This window comes from Papilio machaon, chromosome 29, assembly GCF_912999745.1.
Source record: "Papilio machaon chromosome 29, ilPapMach1.1, whole genome shotgun sequence".
Classification (NCBI taxonomy): Eukaryota; Metazoa; Arthropoda; class Insecta; order Lepidoptera; family Papilionidae; genus Papilio; species Papilio machaon.
In genome coordinates this window covers 3,137,323-3,158,288 of record NC_060014.1, presented here as the reverse complement: position 1 = coordinate 3,158,288, position 20,966 = coordinate 3,137,323, and the positions used below count along the sequence as shown (strand labels likewise).

Genomic DNA, 20,966 nt, shown 5'->3' with positions numbered 1-20,966 from the left:
AAAAAAGAATTTTAAAAGCGCTGCCGTATAAACAGATATATGGCAATGTATTTCAAAAAACGTCCCTCTGCTAGTGAGGCCTTACTCATTAGAGAAAGATGCGAGTTAAAAATACAAATATCGGTGTGTTGTTTTTTAAAGTTTTTTTTTAACGTCAAACAAAGACGCGGGCGTTGCTTTATAAGTTTAACAAAGGTAAACTCAACGAACAAATTCCAACTTAAAACAATCAACTTTCTAACACAAACAAAACTAAACCGTAACTTGAATACAATAGGGTCAAAACTCATTTGTTGTTACGATCTCCAGAGGTTTCAAACATTTCGTAACGAAAAATTTTTCAAGTAATAAAATTGACGATTGGTGCATGAAATTTCCCAGTGGTTTTAGACGATCGGATATTGTTTTGTTTTATTTTATTTTTCCATTGTATGCTTACATATTCGTTATAAGGTGTGTTGATTCAGTTTTCTATTGGGAAATGTGCGGGTCGAAGGTTTGTTTTTCTATCCCTTTCGCACTCGGTTAATTTTTAATTGTGTTTAATTATTCAACGAAGCTATTCCATTGAGAATATAGGATAACATTTGCATACTGATTTTCTAATAATTTCAAAAAAAATATTGCCTTTCTTTAATTAGCTATATATATATATTTTTTTTTACACTGAGAGGAATTATACTTACTCGTTTCCCCACTTTTCAATAAACTGGTTCACAACCCCCTTATATAACAAACCTTAAAACTAGCTGATTAATTCATAGCAGCGCCAATAAACATAAACAACGACTATAACGCCACGCATAGTTGGAGACTAATTAATGAACACTGTAAAAACTTGTCCGGAGGTCGTAGGGGGCATATCACAAGGGGGGCTTACGCGACGGGTGGCGTATGCCGCGAAATGGGTCACGCCCTGCGGCGGAGCGATACATAATGCATACCCCGGATTTACATGCGTCGTGATGAGGTCACGCGGGCTTGTTAAGCCGGTAAAAAAAACAGTGTGACTAGACATACCATAGAATCTAACACTTTTTCTGTATAGGATAGACATTTTTATTGTAAAACTAATAGTCGCACGCGCGGAATTTAAATTATCTGTTCTTTTAGCTGTTCTGGAGAGACGTAAAAACAAACATCCATACATCCATCTCCACATTCGCATTTATAATAGTAGTAAAATTCAGTAATGTATTAAATAAGATAGGTCAAAATGTATTTTTTTATAGAATAACTTTGTACTAATGTATTTTTAGCCTACTATAAAAAGAAGGAGGTTTTCAATTCGTCTGTATTTTTTCTTTGTCTTTCTTCGTCTGATTATCCATTCATAATTACTCCGTGGAAACTGATCTTTATTTATCATCACAAACACATAATTTCAGCTTTTTATTTAATAACTTTTATTTTTATCACCAACTGGGTATTAATAACCTTTCCATTATATACTTCATCTATATTGACATTTATATAACGTACATAAGTCTTATGTAAATAGTATATACATACGAAGCATTGAACTAAGAAGCGAAGCGACAATTTATACAGGAAAGCGAAATCGATATTCAAAATTCAATTACATTCAAATAATCCGTGAAAGCCTGCGTCGAATGTAACTAAGGGTAGGGTTGAAGAAATTTTTATTTGACACACATCAGTTATATATTTATAATAAAAAAACTGTTTTTCTATCACAATATTGTTCAGAAGATAACTTTTAAGCTATTATTTATACAATAATACATCAAAAATTATATTTTTCTTTACGATTGTTCAATAAAAATGCAAAATTATCTTTCAAATAATCTTACTTCTTACTAATATTATAAATGCGAATGTTTAGATGGATGGATGGATGTTTGTTTGAAGATATCTCCGGACCGGCTGAACGAATCTTAATGAAATATAGCACTGATGTAGAAAGCAAAATGCACAGACGAAGTCGCGGGCGACAGCTAGTTTATAAATGATTAGCTTCGGAACAAAAACCGATAAATCACATTGTTGTTATTAGTGGAAAGGTCAAAATGTAATCGGTTTTTGTTCCGACACTTCTCAAATTACTAACTTTAGTTCGTAACTCCGTCCGCGCGCAAATAAAAAACGTAATAAGTAGCCTATGTGTTCTTCAAGATTATGTTCTAAATCTGTGACAAATTTCATCAACATACATCCATACAAACATTCGCATTTATAATATTAATAAGATTAACAATAATAAATTAAATTAATTAGTAAAATAATTGAAACAAAAATTAACAAATGCATGATACCTAAATTGTTTTTTGAATTATTAACTAGATGGCGTTAATATCAATTTAAAATCTATATCTATATATCTATATATATAAAAGAAAGTCGTGTTAGTTACACTATTTATAACTCAAGAACGGCTGAATCGATTTGACTGAAAATTGGTGTGCAGGTAGCTTAGAACTAGGAAACGGACATAGGATAATTTTTACTCCGTTTTCTATTTTTTATTCCGCGCGGACGGAGTCGTGGGTAAAAGCTAGTTTATTACATTATTGTTATTATCTTAGTTATAAATGAGAGGAATATCCAAAAAATGAATGTTATGATCACTTACTAAATCTAGTCAAATTTTACAGACAAAAAATTTTCAAAATTAAATTCTATGTTTCTTTTTTGCCAACCCTACAACCGGAAAGGGAATATATGGAAAAATCAATGGATACGATCTGACTGGAAGTCGATTTAATATTGCGGATAATTTCGTTTGATTTTGCGCATTTCGTCAATTTATATGAAAAAAAAAGAAAGAAAAGAAAAGATTTATTGACAAAAATTATTTACAGTTTAGATTTGGCGATATAGATTAACAAAGTTTACTTATTTCTAAAATTTCTTTTTCCTATAACCCTCACACTAGGCTAAGCCTGTGTCGTGAGGATTATATAAGGTACAGATGAGTTATCACTTTTTTTTTAGTTTAGCCGATTTAAATCCAGGTTATTCTCGAGTTCGCCGTAGGACAACGAGGCAAGCCAATTTGACACGATATTTTTTACCTCGTAGATTTTCTTGTTTTTAATGTTACAGTGCATCGCCACTCTGTTATATGTAAACGCCTTAGCAAAGAGACCTTGACTATATTAGTACCGTGAGTATATTTATATGTAAGTAAGTATATAGGTTTTTTTTATTAAAAGACATTATGTGTAAGATAGAAATGAATTTAGTAGGGCTAGCACAAATATTTGTGACAAGCGTCTTCGTATCGTTATTAACAAAATTTGTATGAAAATTTGTACAGACCCAGGCCCTATCGGACGTTAAGTGTTAGTGGGTACATCCCTATTAAGAAGTGTGCAGCACAACACTAGTAATTGTTTTTTTTTTTATGTCTGTGGATAGAAGAGTAGCATAATTAAACTATGGTCTCAAGAAAATGTATAACAGTAAAACAGTGATCTGAGCATTCCTATACCCTTCATAAAGTACACTAAAAATGTTATACTAATCTTACTTCTTACTATCTTACTAATATTATAAATGCGAATGATTAGATGGTTGTTTGTTTGAAGGTATCTCTAGAACTCAACGGATCTTGATGAAATTTGTCACAGATGTAGAATATAGTCAGGAAGAACACATAGGCTACTTATCAAGTTTTTTTTTTTAATTTCGCATGGACAGAGTTTGCGGGCAACAACTAGTTTCGACATAATGGACGATTACGATACGAAGACGCTTGTAAAAAAATTATGGTGTATAAAAACTGAAAAAGATGTTACTGAAGAAAAACTACAGTTATGACTGGCGTCGATTATTGACATATTTGACATATACACAATCTTACAACTCTAAACAGCGCCAACAGAACCAACTGAGATAACAGCGCCTCTCTCACCGGTTTAGAGGTTCTTGGTTGGCTTTGACGTTTCAAATAAGTATCTGCCTGCGCCATATTCTAAACCGAAATAAAATATCATACACTGTACATTGTTAATATTATACGATAGCAATAAACATCTACCTATATATCTCTAGCACGTCACTTCACCCGCATCTACCCTCTATCTTTGACAGTCAGCTGTCAGAATATCTTATCAAACCTCGAGGTTAATTGACGCGGATCTGTTTGTGGCATTTTTTCGCTGTAAACAACTTTGTATTTCAACTATACGAAAGCATATTGTTATATATTTCCAATAGAATGAGAGGGATTATGAACCTCGTTGGAAAAAATGTAGTAATAAAAACATATAGGACAAAGTATTCCCTGATAGTGAGTGATGTAGACTATCTCTATCTCTAGCGATAACTTCAATATTTTTCGAAACCAAGTGATTCAAGTTTGTTTGTCGCCTTCTAAAAATAGGTCAACTTTCAGTGGACGTCTTTACTTTTCTTATGGTCTAATTTACTTCTATTTGTTACAGAACATTACCACATCTTCGTCGGTGATCTAAGTCCTGAGATCGAGACGCAAAGTTTGCGAGACGCGTTCGCACCTTTCGGAGAGATATCGTAAGTTATTTATAACATTATATTAGTATGAATGTGGAGGGGTGCACAACTATGCGTAGGCCTAGGAAGAGACGGATTTTGTGAAAGGTGACATGATCATTAAGAGAGTGACGATTGGAATGACGGAAAATAATGCGACTACCTTACGTGAGTAACGTAAGAAAGAGAGCTGATTATGATGACTAAATTAATTCTTAATACCATCTAATATTCACAGAGAGATAAATTGTTTAAACAAAGCACATTCACAGATAAATTAATTTTAACTGGCTAGTATTTCATAGTTTCTGTTGAGCGTATCTATCTTATTCAAATTTCCGAAAGTACTCAAACTTAATTTTGTTTATTCGTATTTAAATTCTACAAATAGAGCGTCGGCGGCTCAGGGGTTAAGCACTTGACTTGCAAGCAGGTCCTGGGTTCGAATCCCGCCATGTACCAATGTGTTTTAGATTTACATATGTACATTTATCCGACGTTCCTACAGCGAAAGAAAACATCGTGATGCAACCTGCAAATATCTGAGAAGAAATTCAATGATATGTGTGAAGTCAACCCGCACTTGACTGTAGTTGACTATGACCTAGTCACCTCTAACTTAGGGTAGGCTCCGAGCCCCTCGGTGGGGACGTATAGTGAGCTGATGATGACAATGTGTTAAAATTCACGCCATCTATTGCTGGATTGTTTAATTCATTTTTTTGTTTACAAAACATTCATTCATTTTTTTTTTCGAAAATAATTAGTTGACGCTATATAAATAGTTGACAGTGTTAACACACAGATACGTATGAACTTTATGTAATAAAGTATATATCGTTGATAAACAAGTTCTCTCAATACACAATCTGTAGGGACAAATTACTTAAGACTAACTTATAAAACATGCCATCAACTGAATCGTAAAGATGGGCAATAAACTGAGCGTTTGTCACTTGGACCAGCGCCAATAGGTTGGGGTCACAGTGATGTGAAGAGCGGGCAACTATGCAAACATTGGAACATAAAAAGATTTTTATTTCTGTATGTCTGTAGCGAATAAGTTCAAAAACTACTGGACTGATTTAAAATATTCTTTCACTAGTATAATACTCCATTATACCTAAGTAATAATAGCTATGTTTAATGTAATAATAAATTATTTGAAAAATAAATGTCTACGCAAGTTAAACTAGGACAGGTCTTTATTGAAAAATTTGTATGTACGTGTATTTTCAAGTCGTATTGTCGAATCAAACTTATTTTTTTAACCAATGTAACACTTATTTAATAATTCCCGCTGTTTATAGAACCCGACCTTAATAAGAACCGGCTAATGTAAACACACCCTTATTCGTATTATGTATTCGTAGTTTTATGTATTGTTCTTATGCCAAAGTAGATATGTATTTATTATTTACATTTGCAGATCACGTCTAACTTACGCAATTTGGTTTTTATTACTTAACTAGCTTTTACCCGCGACTCCGTCCGCGCGAAATAAAAAATAGAAAACTGGGTAAAAATTATCCTATGTCCGTTTCCTGGTTCTAAGCTACCTGCCCACCAATTTTCAGTCAAATCGATTCAGCCGTTCTTGAGTTATAAATAGTGTAACTAACACGACTTTTTTAGCCGACTTCAAAAAGAAGGAGGTTATCAATTCGACTGTTTTTTTTTTATGTGTTTTACCGCGAAACTCCGCCCCTGGTGGTCCGATTTTGATAAAAGATATTTTAATCGAAAGGAAGTGCTTGCAGATGGGTCTCATTTTTTTGTTTTTTTTTTTGTTATATATATAGATTAAGTTATATTGATTTTTTTTTACAATATATCTATGGTTTCAGAAATTTCAATAGAAGTAATGATTATAAAATGCGACTAATAACTACAATAACTTTATCATGATCTTCAGCTCACTATATACATCCATTCTGAGGGTCTCGGAGCCTACCCTAAGTAAGAGATGAATACGCCATTGTCTACGCCAACCACTGGCTTAGTGCGTGTTGACTTAACACATTTCAAGTTGGCTAACTGATCATTATTAATAACTAACTTTAACCCGCGACTCCGTCCGCGCGGAATACAAAATAGAAAACGGGGTAAAAATTATCCTATGTCCGTTTCCTGGTTCTAAGCTACCTGCCCACCAATTTTCAGTCAAATCGATTCAGCCATTCTTGAGTTATAAATAGTGTAACTAACACGACTTTCTTTTATATATATAGATAAGCTGTAGCCCGCGACTCCGTTAGCGAAAAATTAAAAAACATGACAAGTAGCCTATGTGTTCTTCCAGACTATGTTCGACATTTATGGCAAATTTCATCAAGATCCTTTGAGCCGTTCCGGAGATACCTTTAAACAAACATCCATCCATCCATCTGTACATTCACATTTACAAGTAAGATTTGATTATAATCAGAGGAAGAATAGAATTTTAATAACACCTAAATAGTTTTAACAATCTATGCCCATCATTACAAGTCAAGCGGCAATGAATCTTTTACAAATAAATAAAAACAATTCTTTATGATTGCAAAAAAACCACAAACTTTCAAACTGTCAAAATCAAATGTTCATAGACATTTCATTGTTTTTTAAATTCTAATACGTTAAACTTGTCATTTGAAATAAGAACGGGAATTCCTTATCGACAGTGATTTCTCCGAGGACTTCGTAAAACTTTATTTGGCTCATTAAAAATTCACTTCCATCAGTCAGAAGAGACGAACTTATTTAAACCTAGATGTGAACGAAAAGGACAGAAAATGGGGGTCACTTTTGTTAATGGACATTTTTTTTAATTGACGCAGAGTAATGAATGTTTTTTTTTAAAACAAACAATATTTATGCAAATACTTCAGCTAGTTTTGAGTCTGGATCTATAAAAGTTTTTTTTTTTATTAAAGAAGGTATCAAACGAATCACGGAAATACCGAAGTATATATTAAATTAAACCAACAATTCACCTCTATATTGAACTGGATAGGCTATAAGCCGTTGAATTTTGTGCCTATTTGATTTTCGTCATTGACAGTATTAGTTAGTAGCGAAGACTTCAAATAATGAATTAACAAATTCATCACCAGCCTATAATCTAGGGGGGCAGGTAGAAATATATATATTTTTGGAACGAAGTTCCTTATCGCGCGTTGTGAAAGGGGGCTAGACGGAAAAAATTCTTACGAAAAGTTGTCACGACACTTTTTGCTATAGTAAGTATGTTAACGACGAATGAGCGCTACTTCACCATGGCAACGACGTGACAATATATAACGAAAATTCATAAAAATAAAATGTACTTCTTGTGAAGACTTAAGTTTTTTATGCATAGAATAAACATTGGTTCCTTCACTAATTAATTCAAAGGAACTTCGTTCCATCCGGGTGTCCCTTGACACCTCTCAAGTTTTTTTTAATTCCAAAGATATTGTTTAAAGTGTTTGAGTTATTTATGCGTATCTCTAGGAATTGTAATTATCTTAGTATTTCCAAGTAGTTTATATAATTTAATTTTTAGATTTTCTTGACTGCTCTCATTGACCCACCCACCCATCGTAAAGCCCATGTCAGTTAAGATAGTGCAGATCTATATTAAATGCACTCCAAAGATTTAAAAAGTACAGAAATGACGGAAATTAGAAGAGGATGTAAAACTGTGCGTCACGCAGAGTGAGAAAAGAACAGGGAGATGATTCTAATGGTCCTTTATTCTATGACATGACTGTGAGGTAGTGAATAGGTATACATTTACGAAACTTCATTACGCGGAAATGACTGTGCCAGTTGGGTCCCCTAAAAATATCTAAATTTTGCGTTGGCAACGCATTTTTCCGCACAGTAATTACTTTAGTCATCTACATTATGTCCACAATTTAATGGAAGCATTTAAAAAAGCATATCGAGCAAAAAAATTTTTTTTAGTTTACGCGATAAAATATTAACCACTAGCAATAAATATAAAAATAAGTAATAATTTTAAATTGTATTTAATTAAGTTTACATTTATGTGTTTGGAAAGTTTCTTTGAAAAGGTGCGACGCCTATAAACCACGTGAGTGGTTTGTCGAACATTAATTTGTAAATAGGGTAATTTTTTTCCCTGAAAATAAATTAAAAAAAAACTTACTTAATGCTTAATATGTTATTAAGCAGCCTATGTGTTCTTCCAGACTATGTTCTACATATGTGCCAAATTTCATCAAGATCCGTTCAGATGTTTCGGAGATATCTTAGAAATAAGGCTACTAATATTTTTTTTTAAACTCCGATGATTCTAATTCGGGGACGACAGCTAATAAATTATAAATGCGAATGTTTGAATGTATAGATAGATTTATGTAAGAAGGTATTTACAGAACGGCTGCATAGGTTTAGATATAGAATGTAGTTTGGAAGAAGTTTTTTTTTATTTCCGTGCGAACGAATTGTCAACTAGCCAGTATTAAAATATGTAACATATTATGTGTAATTTTGTTACAGAGATTGCCGAGTGGTCCGCGACCCGCAGACACTGAAGTCAAAAGGATATGGATTTGTGTCGTTCTTAAAGAAATCGGTAAGTTTTTAGACATAAGTTAAATAAAACAGCGCTTACACACGATCCTAATGCTATAAAAGTTGGCCGAGATTTGCCAAGTGGAGGCCAACGCAAGTGTAGGCAAATTAATATAAGTCAAGTGCTATTGTCAATACGTTTGGCAAGTCTATGCAAGTGGCCAATATGGACAAGTAATAAATTTCTACTGAAAACGTGTAGTCACCATTGGTCAATCACATGCGAGCATTTTGTGCAGAAAAACTCACACCGCTCCGAAGTGAGGCAAGCGGTCAAATGCCAGCGAGTCATGACAAGAAACTCAAAATGAGCTCTATATACGTCGGCGCTTGTGCACGTGCTTGAACGTGCAAATGTTGGCGCGAAGCAAACAATGCAAATATTACTGTTTATACGTTGGTATAAATGGTATAATAGTATATATTCGCCTTCACTCGGTAAGCCTTGGCCAACGTGTATAGCCGGCTTTATGTGGATATGGTTCGTTTCATTTCTTATTTACTATTGCAAGTGTAAAAAAATCGAGACGATTGAAAATATCTCAATATCTAAGTAAGACTGAGTCTAGCTTACAAAAACTTTTTGCAGAGAACAGTTATACTTAAACGTTACTTAAAAAACTTAGTCCTATAACTTATAACGATGTCTCAGAAACAGTTACCAAGTTCCTCTTGGGACTAAGTTGTAAACATTGAATGACATAACTTGAAGTATAATTTTATTACTTGAACCCTAACTTAAGCGTATTAAAGTATTCTTCAAGAAGTGGCGTTACTTAAATCTTGTAGAAGTAGCAGAAACAAAAATGTAAGTTTGTTGGATTTTACAAAGATTCCAAAGATTTTGATACCCTAAAAACATTTAAAAAAACAATAAAAAAAGACATTTTGACATAGCAACGCATGTCTTAATAAGTACCACTATATACTTATAGTATATAGCTTTATATACCTAACTTATTAACATAGGTATATAACATTTAACAAAATAACTCTATTCACATTTCTCCTTTCATTAGACATCACAAAATTAATTCCTTTAAATAAATAAAGAAATAATAAAGAATGCATGATTTAATTTTCCGCAACGTCTCGCGAGACGGAATAATTAATGTCGGTATAGATCAAAGAATTCAAACATTTAATATGATAAGGTAACGAGTACATTGTACGAGCGGAGCAGAAGCGATAGCGATTCCATCTTATTTATTGCCCAACTTACAAATGAGAATTATTAACATATGTTATATTTACATTTAAAATTTAAATCAACAATTATTGCGTTCAGACTTTAATAACATTGTACAAATGCCAAAATTGGAAATTAATGAGAGGATGTATCAGTCAGAAAAACGGACAACACTGAGATGGATCCTTAACCGTCCAAAGAACTAAAGCACTCCAAAACATTAGTGACAAACGTGGGGAGCTCTCGATTGCTGTCCTTTCCTTCCATTCTGTATGTCTGTTACAGGAGGCAGAATCAGCGATAACAGCTATGAACGGCCAGTGGTTGGGATCACGATCTATCCGCACAAACTGGGCAACACGGAAACCGCCCGCGCCCAAAAGTGAACGTAAGTTACCACCTTTTTCGACCAGACTAGATACGCAACTGTTACGTCAGCCGCACCGATGAAAATGGGTACAGTCGACTTCGTTCGCGGTATTCCAGTTAGAGAAAAATTGTCTTTCATCGCTCCTCACTTTCTTACCATAGAATTCCATCGACGAGGCACTTCTTCTGTTAACACATATTGCTGTCTCTGTTTTGTCAAATAAAATGAAAGGAATAACAAAATTTAGGGATAAAATTTCACAGCAATAGAACGGTTACAAAGCAATCTAATAGTGAAGGGTGTTTACCGTTGAGCCGATCGGCCTACCGGTCTATCGGCCCAATGGGAAGTCTATGGATTAGATCACCCCAATGGAAAACACTCATATTATCAAAGTTTTAATTAAATGAAAACAACAGTTATCTGAACTGTACCATTGTATAGTAAGGAGCACGCTATTGTATTTACTAAGCTTTATAATTTCAAATCGTTCAAACGATTGTCTTATTTAAGTTGGAATACCGTCAGTGAACTTGACTGTACCAACTGCTTGGAGACCGTATATGGCATACCTAAAGCAATATAGGAACGTTCAAATCCATTTCCTCAAGATTAATTCGATCGTAATTGCAAATTCGACGCATGCGTATAGCTTTGCTTAACTAACGTCAAATTGAATAGGAATTTCCAATATCTTGTTCAACGCATCTTGATACTTGGCGCTACAATATATTATTATTGTTACTTGAATGCTATGCTATTCGAAGGCTAAATATTTCACCATACTTAACGTCGCACATTTTTCACAAAAACTTGAAAGCTTTTTGGAACGAAGTTCCTTATCGCGCGTTGTGAAAAGGGGGCTAGACGGAAAAAATTCTTACGAAAAGTTGTCACGACACTTTTTGCTATAGTATGTTAACGACGAATGAGCGCTACTTCACCATGGCAACGACGTGACAATATATAACGAAAATTCATAGAAATAAAATGTATGTACTTCTTGTGAAGACTTAAGTTTTTTATTCATAAAATAAACATTGGTTCCTTCACTAATTAATTGAAAGGAACTTCGTTCCATCCGGGTGTCCCAACACACCTCTCAAGTTTTTTTATAAGGTAGCAAACGAGCAAGCGGTCACCTAAATTCGCTGAAATAGGGAGGCGAGGGCTCATAAATATCCGCAATTTTTAGATGCGTTGCTTACCTTTAATCGATAGAGAACGCACAGATAAAAGATATTTTCCCTTCATACGCGTCTCGTCCTCCGTCAAATGCATTTCCATTTCCCATCCTTTGATGGGTATTAAGGGAAAAGGGACTGAAATTAAGCCTCCGGCACATGCTTTCATCAGACTGTTCGCGGAATTGCTACTACTTGACACCTGTATTCTGTGTTCGTGGTATTTCACAGGTCGAGCCCATTCGTGAAAACGATGTTGTTGCTGGTGTCTACAAATGTTAAAGTTTAGAAATTATGTCAGTTAACATATAAGTATATTACATTTAGACTCGTCTTTTGATACATACAAGTTGTTACCATTCGATTGAAAATAAAAAAAAAACTTGAGAGGTGTGTTGGGACACCCAGATGGAACGAAGTTCCTTTCTATTAATTAGTGAAGGAACCAATGTTTATTCTATGAATAAAAATCTTAAGTCTTCACAAGAAGTATATTTTATTTCTATGAATTTTCGTTATATATTGTCACGTCGTTGCCATGGTTACTATAGCAAAAAGTGTCGTTACAACTTTTCGTAAGAATTTTTTCCGTTTAGCCCCCTTTCACAACGCGCGATAAGGAACTTCGTTCCAATAAATAAATAACAGCTTTATTGTGACACTCGAATACACAATTATGTGGAAGCCTTGGATCCTGCACTAGGTAGGACAAGCCCTGTGTTTCAGGAGTCAATCCTTTCCCACTTTCATTAAATTAATTTCACATTTAGTGACAAAAGAAAAGAAAAAAAACAATCATTTATAATTTAAAAAAAAAACAAAAAAATAATTCAACGATTGAGAGATTAAGTTTGTTAACCTTTAATGGGTTAAGTTGACTTTGATATATGTTTTTATATATCTAAATTGTATATAATATTATTTATAGCGTTTTACTCATATGAAATTCACAAGCAGTCGGCAAGATCAAAGTGAATTGTTACTGAACAAACATGGCCTACAGGGTACACTATGTTATTCTAACTTCATTTAATATAGTATATTTACGTAGTTTATATTTTTCTTTATCGATCAAAGAGAAACTCTTGTAAGTTAAAATTGATCTAGTTTCTTTGATTATTATTTTACTAATATTATAAATGTGAATGTTTAGATGGATGTTTGTTTGAAGATATCTCTAGAACGGCTCAACGGATCTCGATTAAATTTGGCATAGTAGTAGAACATAGTCTGGAAGAACATATAGGCTATTAATTAAGTTTTTTAATAACCCAAGAACAGAGTCGCAGGCGACAGCTAGTATTTTGTATATTTAATTTTTTTCAAGTATCAAACTATCTTAACCGAATATTTGAACGTGCTGATAATTCTGTTTTTCTTTTACCTGACTGACGAAGAGTGTAAAGTTTTTTCCTCTTAAGTTGTATGTGGGTTTGTATGTATGTAAATTTCACTGTAACGGCCTAGAACCTAAAGATGTTAGACGTCATTCGGTTTGTCTTCTTCTTTTCTAATGTATAGTTTAAGAAAGAAGCGCAGAATAAAAAAAACTAATTAAGTAGCCTATGTGTTCTTCCAGACTATGTTCTACATTTGTGATAAATTTCATCAAGATCCGTTGAGCTGTTTCGGAGATATCTTCAAACAAACATCCATCTAAACATTCGCATTTATAATATTAGTAAGATCCATCCATCCATCCATTCAGCCTCGTAACGCCCACTGCTGGGCATAGGCCTCCCCCAAAGATCGCCACAGCGAGCGGTCCTATGCAACCCGCATCCAGGATACTTCCGCAACCTTGACCATCGGTCCATCTTGCGGGAGGCCTGCCCACGCTGCGTCGACCTGTACGTGGTCGCCATTCCAATACTTAGTAAGAAATCATTTCAAATAAGTGAATAACGAGTTTAAAATTCACTCGACAAAACTTTTTCTTACATGGCTAAAACATTTAGATGTATTCGAGTACATACCATACCAAGCCCGGTAAAACTGTAAATGCCTCTTCAAGGCAAACAGAGTATATAGTCACAAAAAAAATCGGGTAAATAAACGCTCTCGATTCAATTTTGCATAATCATAATTTGGACATTAATTGAAAAATAATATATTATTATTTTTCGCTTCAGGCGTACAATTTTCCCATTAAAATGTACACCGCTTTGTTCTTATTATCTGCTGAAATAACATTGTTTTTAATTTTAATTGTCGGCGGTCGCCCTTTGATGTTCAACGGAGGTTGTTTGAAGGGCGAATTATATCAAAGCTGTAATTATATAGAGATAATAATTTCAACATTTATTCATTTATTAACTAAATAGACATACAGTAGAGTGCAGAAAATTTTGTATTTCAAAATACTTTTAATCGCTTCACTAAAAATGTGAAAAAATTTACTCATTTAGCGTACATTTCCACTAAAAAAAACCTTTATGCTACATGTCATGTCTCATACACGAAAAAATAGAAGATACTAACATGTAATTCAACAAAGAAAGTATGGATGGATTGTGTGAATGAGGATTTTTTTTTTTATAAGAGAAGGGGGCAAACGAGCAGCGGGAACACCAAGGTGTTCAAGGATATGCGTAAGAAGGGGATAAATTCAGATATTACAGCTGATAGAGATGTATGGAGGAGTACATACTGTGCCTACCCTACATAGGGATAAGAGCAGGTTGATAATGATGAACATGTGATTTGACAATGAAATCTTAACATAACAGCAAACTAATAGAAAATAAACATTTAAAAGTATATTTTCTTTTATAAAGTCATTACAAATACTAACAGGAAGTTACGTAAACGAAAAAAAAAATAATAAATAAATATAACTAAATATCCGTTTAAGGCTTTGTATACCTCTGTATAATTCCGCAATGGGTAATATCCGCTGCGGGCTACCTCCGCGCCATTGCCTACGATTAGATCCCCTTACCACCCCTTAAACACCCCCTAACCACCCTTATACATCCATGTAATTATACTTAATTTGACATTGGGCTATTGTAGGATAATATTTTTCGCATCGTTCCTTCTATTATGACCTGTCTGGTTGTGGGTCACCCCTGTTGAGACATGTGCGTAACATATCTTCATCTCGCTCTTTTTTTTTAAAAAAACAAAGATATCATTATCTTTTCATATTTTTTGGTAGTAAATTCACGGATCCTATAACAACCTACAATGCAAGATTAGACAATTATTGTAAACCAACGAGAGAGACGCAGCTATCGCTTTCAGTTACATATAAAACCTACTTAGACATAGAAAATTATATAAAAAAAACAAATTACATGACAGCTATAGTACAAAAAGACATGCCTTATACCCACCAGCTCAGATATCTTCTTCTTATTTTTCTTTTTTTATATTTGGAGTAGATAAGGCTATTTATATAAACAAAAAAACTTGAGAGGTGTCAAAGGACACCCGGATGGAACGAAGTTCCTTTCGATTAATTAGTGAACGAACCAATGTTTATTCTATGAATAAAAAACTTAAGTCTTCACAAGAAGTACATTTTATTTCTATTAATTTTCGTTATATATTGTCACGTCGTTGCCATGGTGAAGTAGCGCTCATTGGTCTATAGCAAAAAGTGTCGTGACAACTTTTCGTAACAATTTTTTCCGTCTAGCCCCCTTTCACAACGCGCGATAAGGAACTTCGTTCCAATTATATAAAAAAACAAATGACATGACAGCTATAGTACAAAAAGACATGCCTAATGTCCACCAGCTCAGATATCTTCACCTTATTTTTCTTTTTTTTTGTATTTGGAGTTATCCTCTCCTTATTTTTCTTTTTTTTTTGTATTTGGAGTAGATAAGTCTATTTATATAAACAAAAAAGTAAAGAGATTGAATGTGGATGGCTATAAATGTATAGGAAGACCAAAGAAAGTATGGATGGATTGTGTAAAAGAGGATATGCGTAAGAAGGGGGTAAATTCAGATATGACGGCTGATAGAGATGTATGGAAGAGTAGTATATACTGTGCCGACCCTCCATAGGGATAAGGGCAGGTTGATGATGAAGGCTATTTATATGTATACAGTAAATAAGGTTATTTATCACATAGCAAAGTACGTACTTCGTTACGAAGCTTATTAATAACATACGATTTAATTCGCTGTAATTAACGGATTAACGAGTACAGCACTCGATGTGAAATTTATAATTAATTTTTTATACCTCTCTTCATGTTGTAAGTAGGATTTGAAGTATAATGAATATGTTTCTGAAAACTTTTTCAATATGGAAAGTTTTATTTATATCTGAACTAGAAGAGAAATTATCTCTCTTCGTAAATTCAATCTTTCCAGACTAGTGGTCATCACGTTGATGGCTCCCACGTAAACTATCGTAAGTTTGAAATGCAAATTTTTAAGACAAAACTTGAAACATTGATACGATTATTGCGACGCATCAAACACTAATAAATAATAAATATTCAATATCTACAGTTCTTCTTTCTAACGTTACTTTAAAATGTACACAGAACTTAGTATATGTCAAGTTAACTAGAAAATTTTAAACCAGGAGGTAAATATCATAATTGTGACTTACGATAGTCTACAGAGGAGCCATCGACGTATTAGGGACCAGCTTCTCAAGCCGCTTTTATACATTGCTGCTAGGAGTCATCCACTACCAAACGCTTAATAGACTCGTAATTTCATCTACAGATGTGACCAAAAATTTGAATATCTGAGGCCGAACAAAAAACGAAGTATTTAAAACTAAGGTCAACTATTAATTAATCCATAAGTTATGCGTCTAACTTTTAATCGTCAAGTGACATTTTTTCGAAATGGGTAGAAAATAAAGGTCCTCGACTGTGTAGTTCAATATAACTTCAATCAAACTTTTCAAATTCCGCATAACCCAGTAACAATTTTACCTGACGAAAAATCTCTAACATCTTCAAATGCCTCCGCTTCCCTTCCTTTCCCTCGGGACCTGACGAATTCAATTTGCGAGGGAAACGTTACCTTTCATAAAGTAAAGGTCGGTTAAATTTACTAGAAGAATTTTTTTTGTAAAAAATTAATAAAATAATTTCCTTAAATAGAAATTTATTTGGCATTAAGACTATTTAGTTTAACAGTGGTAGATCCAGAAACAAGAATATTTGTTGGGTGCACGAATGTGCCTCTCTCGGTGAAATACCACGACCACACGGAAGACAGGCGTCAAATGGAAGCAATTCCGTCTTTCGTCTGATGAGTGTGTGTGTCGGAAGCCTAATTTTAGTCCACGTTTCCTTCCCACCCTTTTATAAAGGAAAGAATGGGAAGAGTAAATGGATTTGATCGAGGAGACGCATAGCAAGTCTACCCACGGAGCCGCAGCTGATGGTCGCGAGTATTCATAGTATAAGTCCCTTATGCATTTTACGAAGTTTCGCTCGAGAGGAAATAATTGACCGAAAATGTATCTGGCTCCCGGGCTAAGATATTTATTTGTTAGTAGTTAGTAAATACAGGTGTTAATATGGTATTTGGTGACCTAATTTTATTTAAAAATCGATAAAGTAAACTTTCCGGACATTGGTCTACTAGGTAGACCTTGGAGAGGTCTACTAACAAATTATGGTCTACTGAGTAATTTATTTATTAACAACCATCTTCTCTAGTGAATTCGAAGCCGTTGACCTTCGACGAGGTGTACAACCAGAGCTCGCCAACCAACTGCACGGTCTACTGCGGCGGTCTGACCACCGGTCTCACAGAAGACCTGATGCAGAAGACATTCCAGCCCTTCGGCACCATACAGGAGATACGCGTCTTCAAGGATAAGGGATATGCTTTCATCAGGTAAAATTTTAAAAACAAAACTCAAGCCCCACGAGCATATTTAAATAATAGTCCTTAAATTCATCAAAGGTTTTCCTTTTCTAAAAAAAAGAACCATGTAATTAAAAAGATCAAACAAGCTGGATCTTGATACAAAGTTTCACTTTCAGATTTTCAACGAAAGAGAGCGCCACACACGCTATAGTGGCTGTCCACAACACTGATGTCAATGGTCAGCTTGTCAAATGTTCCTGGGGCAAGGAATCAGGAGATCCTAACAATGCGCAAGCGCAAGGACAGGTACAGTACAAAGCAACTCACGCTCGTAAAGAGATAAGCAGTTACGTGAAGTCCTGATACATCTATCTCTACCATACTATGCTCATCGGTTTCGGACGTTCTTAATAAATACTCATTCTAGATTTTTTTTGGATTAATAGCCGCAATCAGAATCGTTTAGTAGCCGATTTGAGAAGAATTAGAACAGTGATTCTCTAAGTAGTATAGGACCCCCTGAAGTCAGCAGACCCGGGGCAGAGCGGGGGTATATGATGGTGGGAAATAAACAGATATTGCAGCAGGGGTTTCAAACCAGAATTATTCAATCAAATAAAATGTTTTATATCTCTGTATTAGAATAGACTACTAGTACCAAGTCACTAAGGGATGTAGATTTCTCAAATTAAACCCACACTTAGCTTACTACTTATCTATGCTAACTTTAACAATGACAGTGACTGTTCAAATAAAATATTGGCCATCTAAATGTTAGAAAATACGTGAAATAAAAAAATTATTTTTGAAATATGTTAATAAAATAAAATGTTAATTTAAATTAACAAGTTTAATTTTATCTCAATATAAATAAACAACTAAGATATTAAAACATTTGTAACTTACGTAACTCTAAATACAAAATGAATGCAAATACCTTGGCGTCTTCGAGAACTTTCTTTCAGATGCAAATTCACTAATGGAAACAGATCTGAAGCTTTACTAAAGAGAATACATAATTATTTAAACTTGTACAGAAGATGTTTTGATACAATTTAATTAATACACAAGAATAAGTTGTTACCATTTAAAAGGTTATCTTAATATAATTTCAATAGAATTATTTATTAACAAAGATGATTGAAAACAGAAATACATTAAACCGATAGATGTACTAATGCTTACTAAGGAGTTACTAGTTACTAAAGAAACAGAACTACCTATAAACGATGTAGATAAGTCGCTAAAGCATCGTATTATCAAGTAGAATATAGCTAGATGTATTGAAAAATAAAAAATAAAAAACTTGTGAGGTGTGTTGGGACACCCGGATGGATCGAAGTTCCTTTCGATTAATTAGTGAAGGAACCAATGTTTATTCTATGCATAAAGAACTTAAGTCTTCACAAGAAGTACATTTTATTTCTATGAATTTTCGTTATATATTGTCACGTCGTTGCCATGGTGAAGTAGCGCTCATTCGTCGTTAACATACTTACTATAGCAAAAAGTGTTGTGACAACTTTTCGTAAGAATTTTTTCCGTCTAGCCCCCTTTCACAACGCGCGATAAGGAACTTCGTTCCAATAATATTCAAATATTCAACATAACTTAAAGTATCAGGACGGAATGTGAAGTGATATTTGTCATTAAGTCACTTCAAGTAATTTCTTACTGAATCTGAAGTAACTAGACGTATCAATTCACATTACGTGGTATCGTGACTATGTCATACAACAATCATGTTACAATCCGTTATATAACACAAGGTAATGTTACATAATATAATGGAATATCGTAACATGTTACAGCTGGGAGGTACTGCGTACAGTCCGTTCGGCGCGTACACAGCTGGAGGCGTGCCTCCCGCTTCGTACTGGTACAACACGTACCCTCAGCAGCTCGGAGGATTCCTGCAAGGAGTGCAGGGAGTACAGGGAGTGCAGGGATACTCCTACGCCGGACAGTTTGCAGGATATCAGCAGCAGTACATGGGGTATGTTAATTTATTTATAAAAGGTACACAGCTGAGTTATAAATAAGAAAAAATATACAATACTGAAAATCTAGATCTAGTCTCTATGTCAATCTAGTCTAATGCAAGAACTAGCTAGTGATGCCTCTTATTTAGGATAAGCTTTGAGACCCTCCATGAAGACACAATGAGCTGACGATGACGAATATTGCCATCGGTATTAAAAATTTCATTTTAATGTAAATTTTTTGGTGTATATTACAGTATGGGAGGCGTGCAGCTGCCGTGGGCTCTGGGTGGTGGTGTAGGCGGTGTGGGCGGTGTTGGGGGCGTAGGTGGTGTGGGTGGTGTGGCAGCCATGTCCCAGCCGCCGCAAGTCCTCCACTATCCAGTGCAGCACTTCCAGGTGCAACCCGTAAGTATCCGACCATAAGTTAAAGAGTGCATAAATGTCGTCGGGAACAAAAATTCTCTTCACTCCGACACGTCAACTCAAGCTTCGCATAATAATCTTTAATCTTTCGTTTGAAATAATTATTTGTTTATTTGTTTGTATTAAATATTTGTCTTTTTTAGTTATAATATTAAAATCGTGAGATAAATTGAAGTGATATTGGAAAATAAATGCAACTAATATTATATAGTTATATGTTTCACCAAAAATATTTTCAGTTTTCCTATAGCTAAGGATTTGGATTAAAATTCGGTGTATACTTCTTTTTTTTTGTTATTACCAAATGTCGAACCTCTTTCGTAGTAGTTTTTTTAGTAATTGTTGATTGGTATTAGATCGGTGAGGATGAGTGGTTGGCCCCGAGCCTGCTGGTGTGAGGCCAGCGGCCGCCGCCCGAGCCCGCCTGCTGCTGTCTGCACAAGGAGTGGATTTGAAGCCCCTTCACGTTCCATTCTACTCTGTACCTTACTAACCTCTTCTGTACCAACCTTTCTACTCTTCTGTACCAACTTCTTAACTTGTTCCAAATTTATTCTTCAATGCTTTCTTCTGGCTATTGCCAATTATTTTGCTGTAGTGTTAATTTTTGTTCTAGTCATTTTAATGTGAGATTTTTTTTTAATTTAAATTTAGGTATATTCTTAGTGGGATGATTAGAAAGATCAGTAATATCCATTATAAAAATACATTTTAATGAACTCACCATTTCATTTTGGGTCGATTTTCAAATCATTAAAAATTGTAACATTTTCTTAATTCAAAATTTTATTGGTTCAAAGAACAAATCGTGAATCAAGACGATAATGTTTGGTTTAAGGATAAATTTTGGTAAAGGTACATAATATATTTGGGCAAGCGGGTTTTGGATAGTGAGCGGAGAGACGAATATATAAGCCAAGCTTCTGACCGTTTGGTCACAACTCTTTACAGAAAGAAGTTAAATGTGAGTCAGTTATT

At 34.3% G+C, this 20,966-nt stretch overlaps 1 protein-coding gene across 1 annotated transcript in view; it reads left to right on the top strand.

Annotated features, from left to right (window-relative positions):
* LOC106716999 (nucleolysin TIA-1) overlaps positions 1 to 20,527 on the top strand; it is a 37,212-nt gene extending 16,685 nt beyond the window's left edge. The window contains exons 2-9 of the mRNA XM_045685372.1: positions 4,410 to 4,497; positions 8,965 to 9,040; positions 10,514 to 10,616; positions 17,427 to 17,607; positions 17,757 to 17,886; positions 19,392 to 19,576; positions 19,820 to 19,970; positions 20,345 to 20,527. Of these exons, the coding sequence (XP_045541328.1) occupies positions 4,410 to 4,497; positions 8,965 to 9,040; positions 10,514 to 10,616; positions 17,427 to 17,607; positions 17,757 to 17,886; positions 19,392 to 19,576; positions 19,820 to 19,970; positions 20,345 to 20,386 (956 nt within the window). The 3' untranslated portion in view covers positions 20,387 to 20,527. The remainder of the gene's footprint in view (positions 1 to 4,409; positions 4,498 to 8,964; positions 9,041 to 10,513; positions 10,617 to 17,426; positions 17,608 to 17,756; positions 17,887 to 19,391; positions 19,577 to 19,819; positions 19,971 to 20,344) is intronic.
* The last annotated feature ends 439 nt before the right edge of the window (positions 20,528 to 20,966 follow it).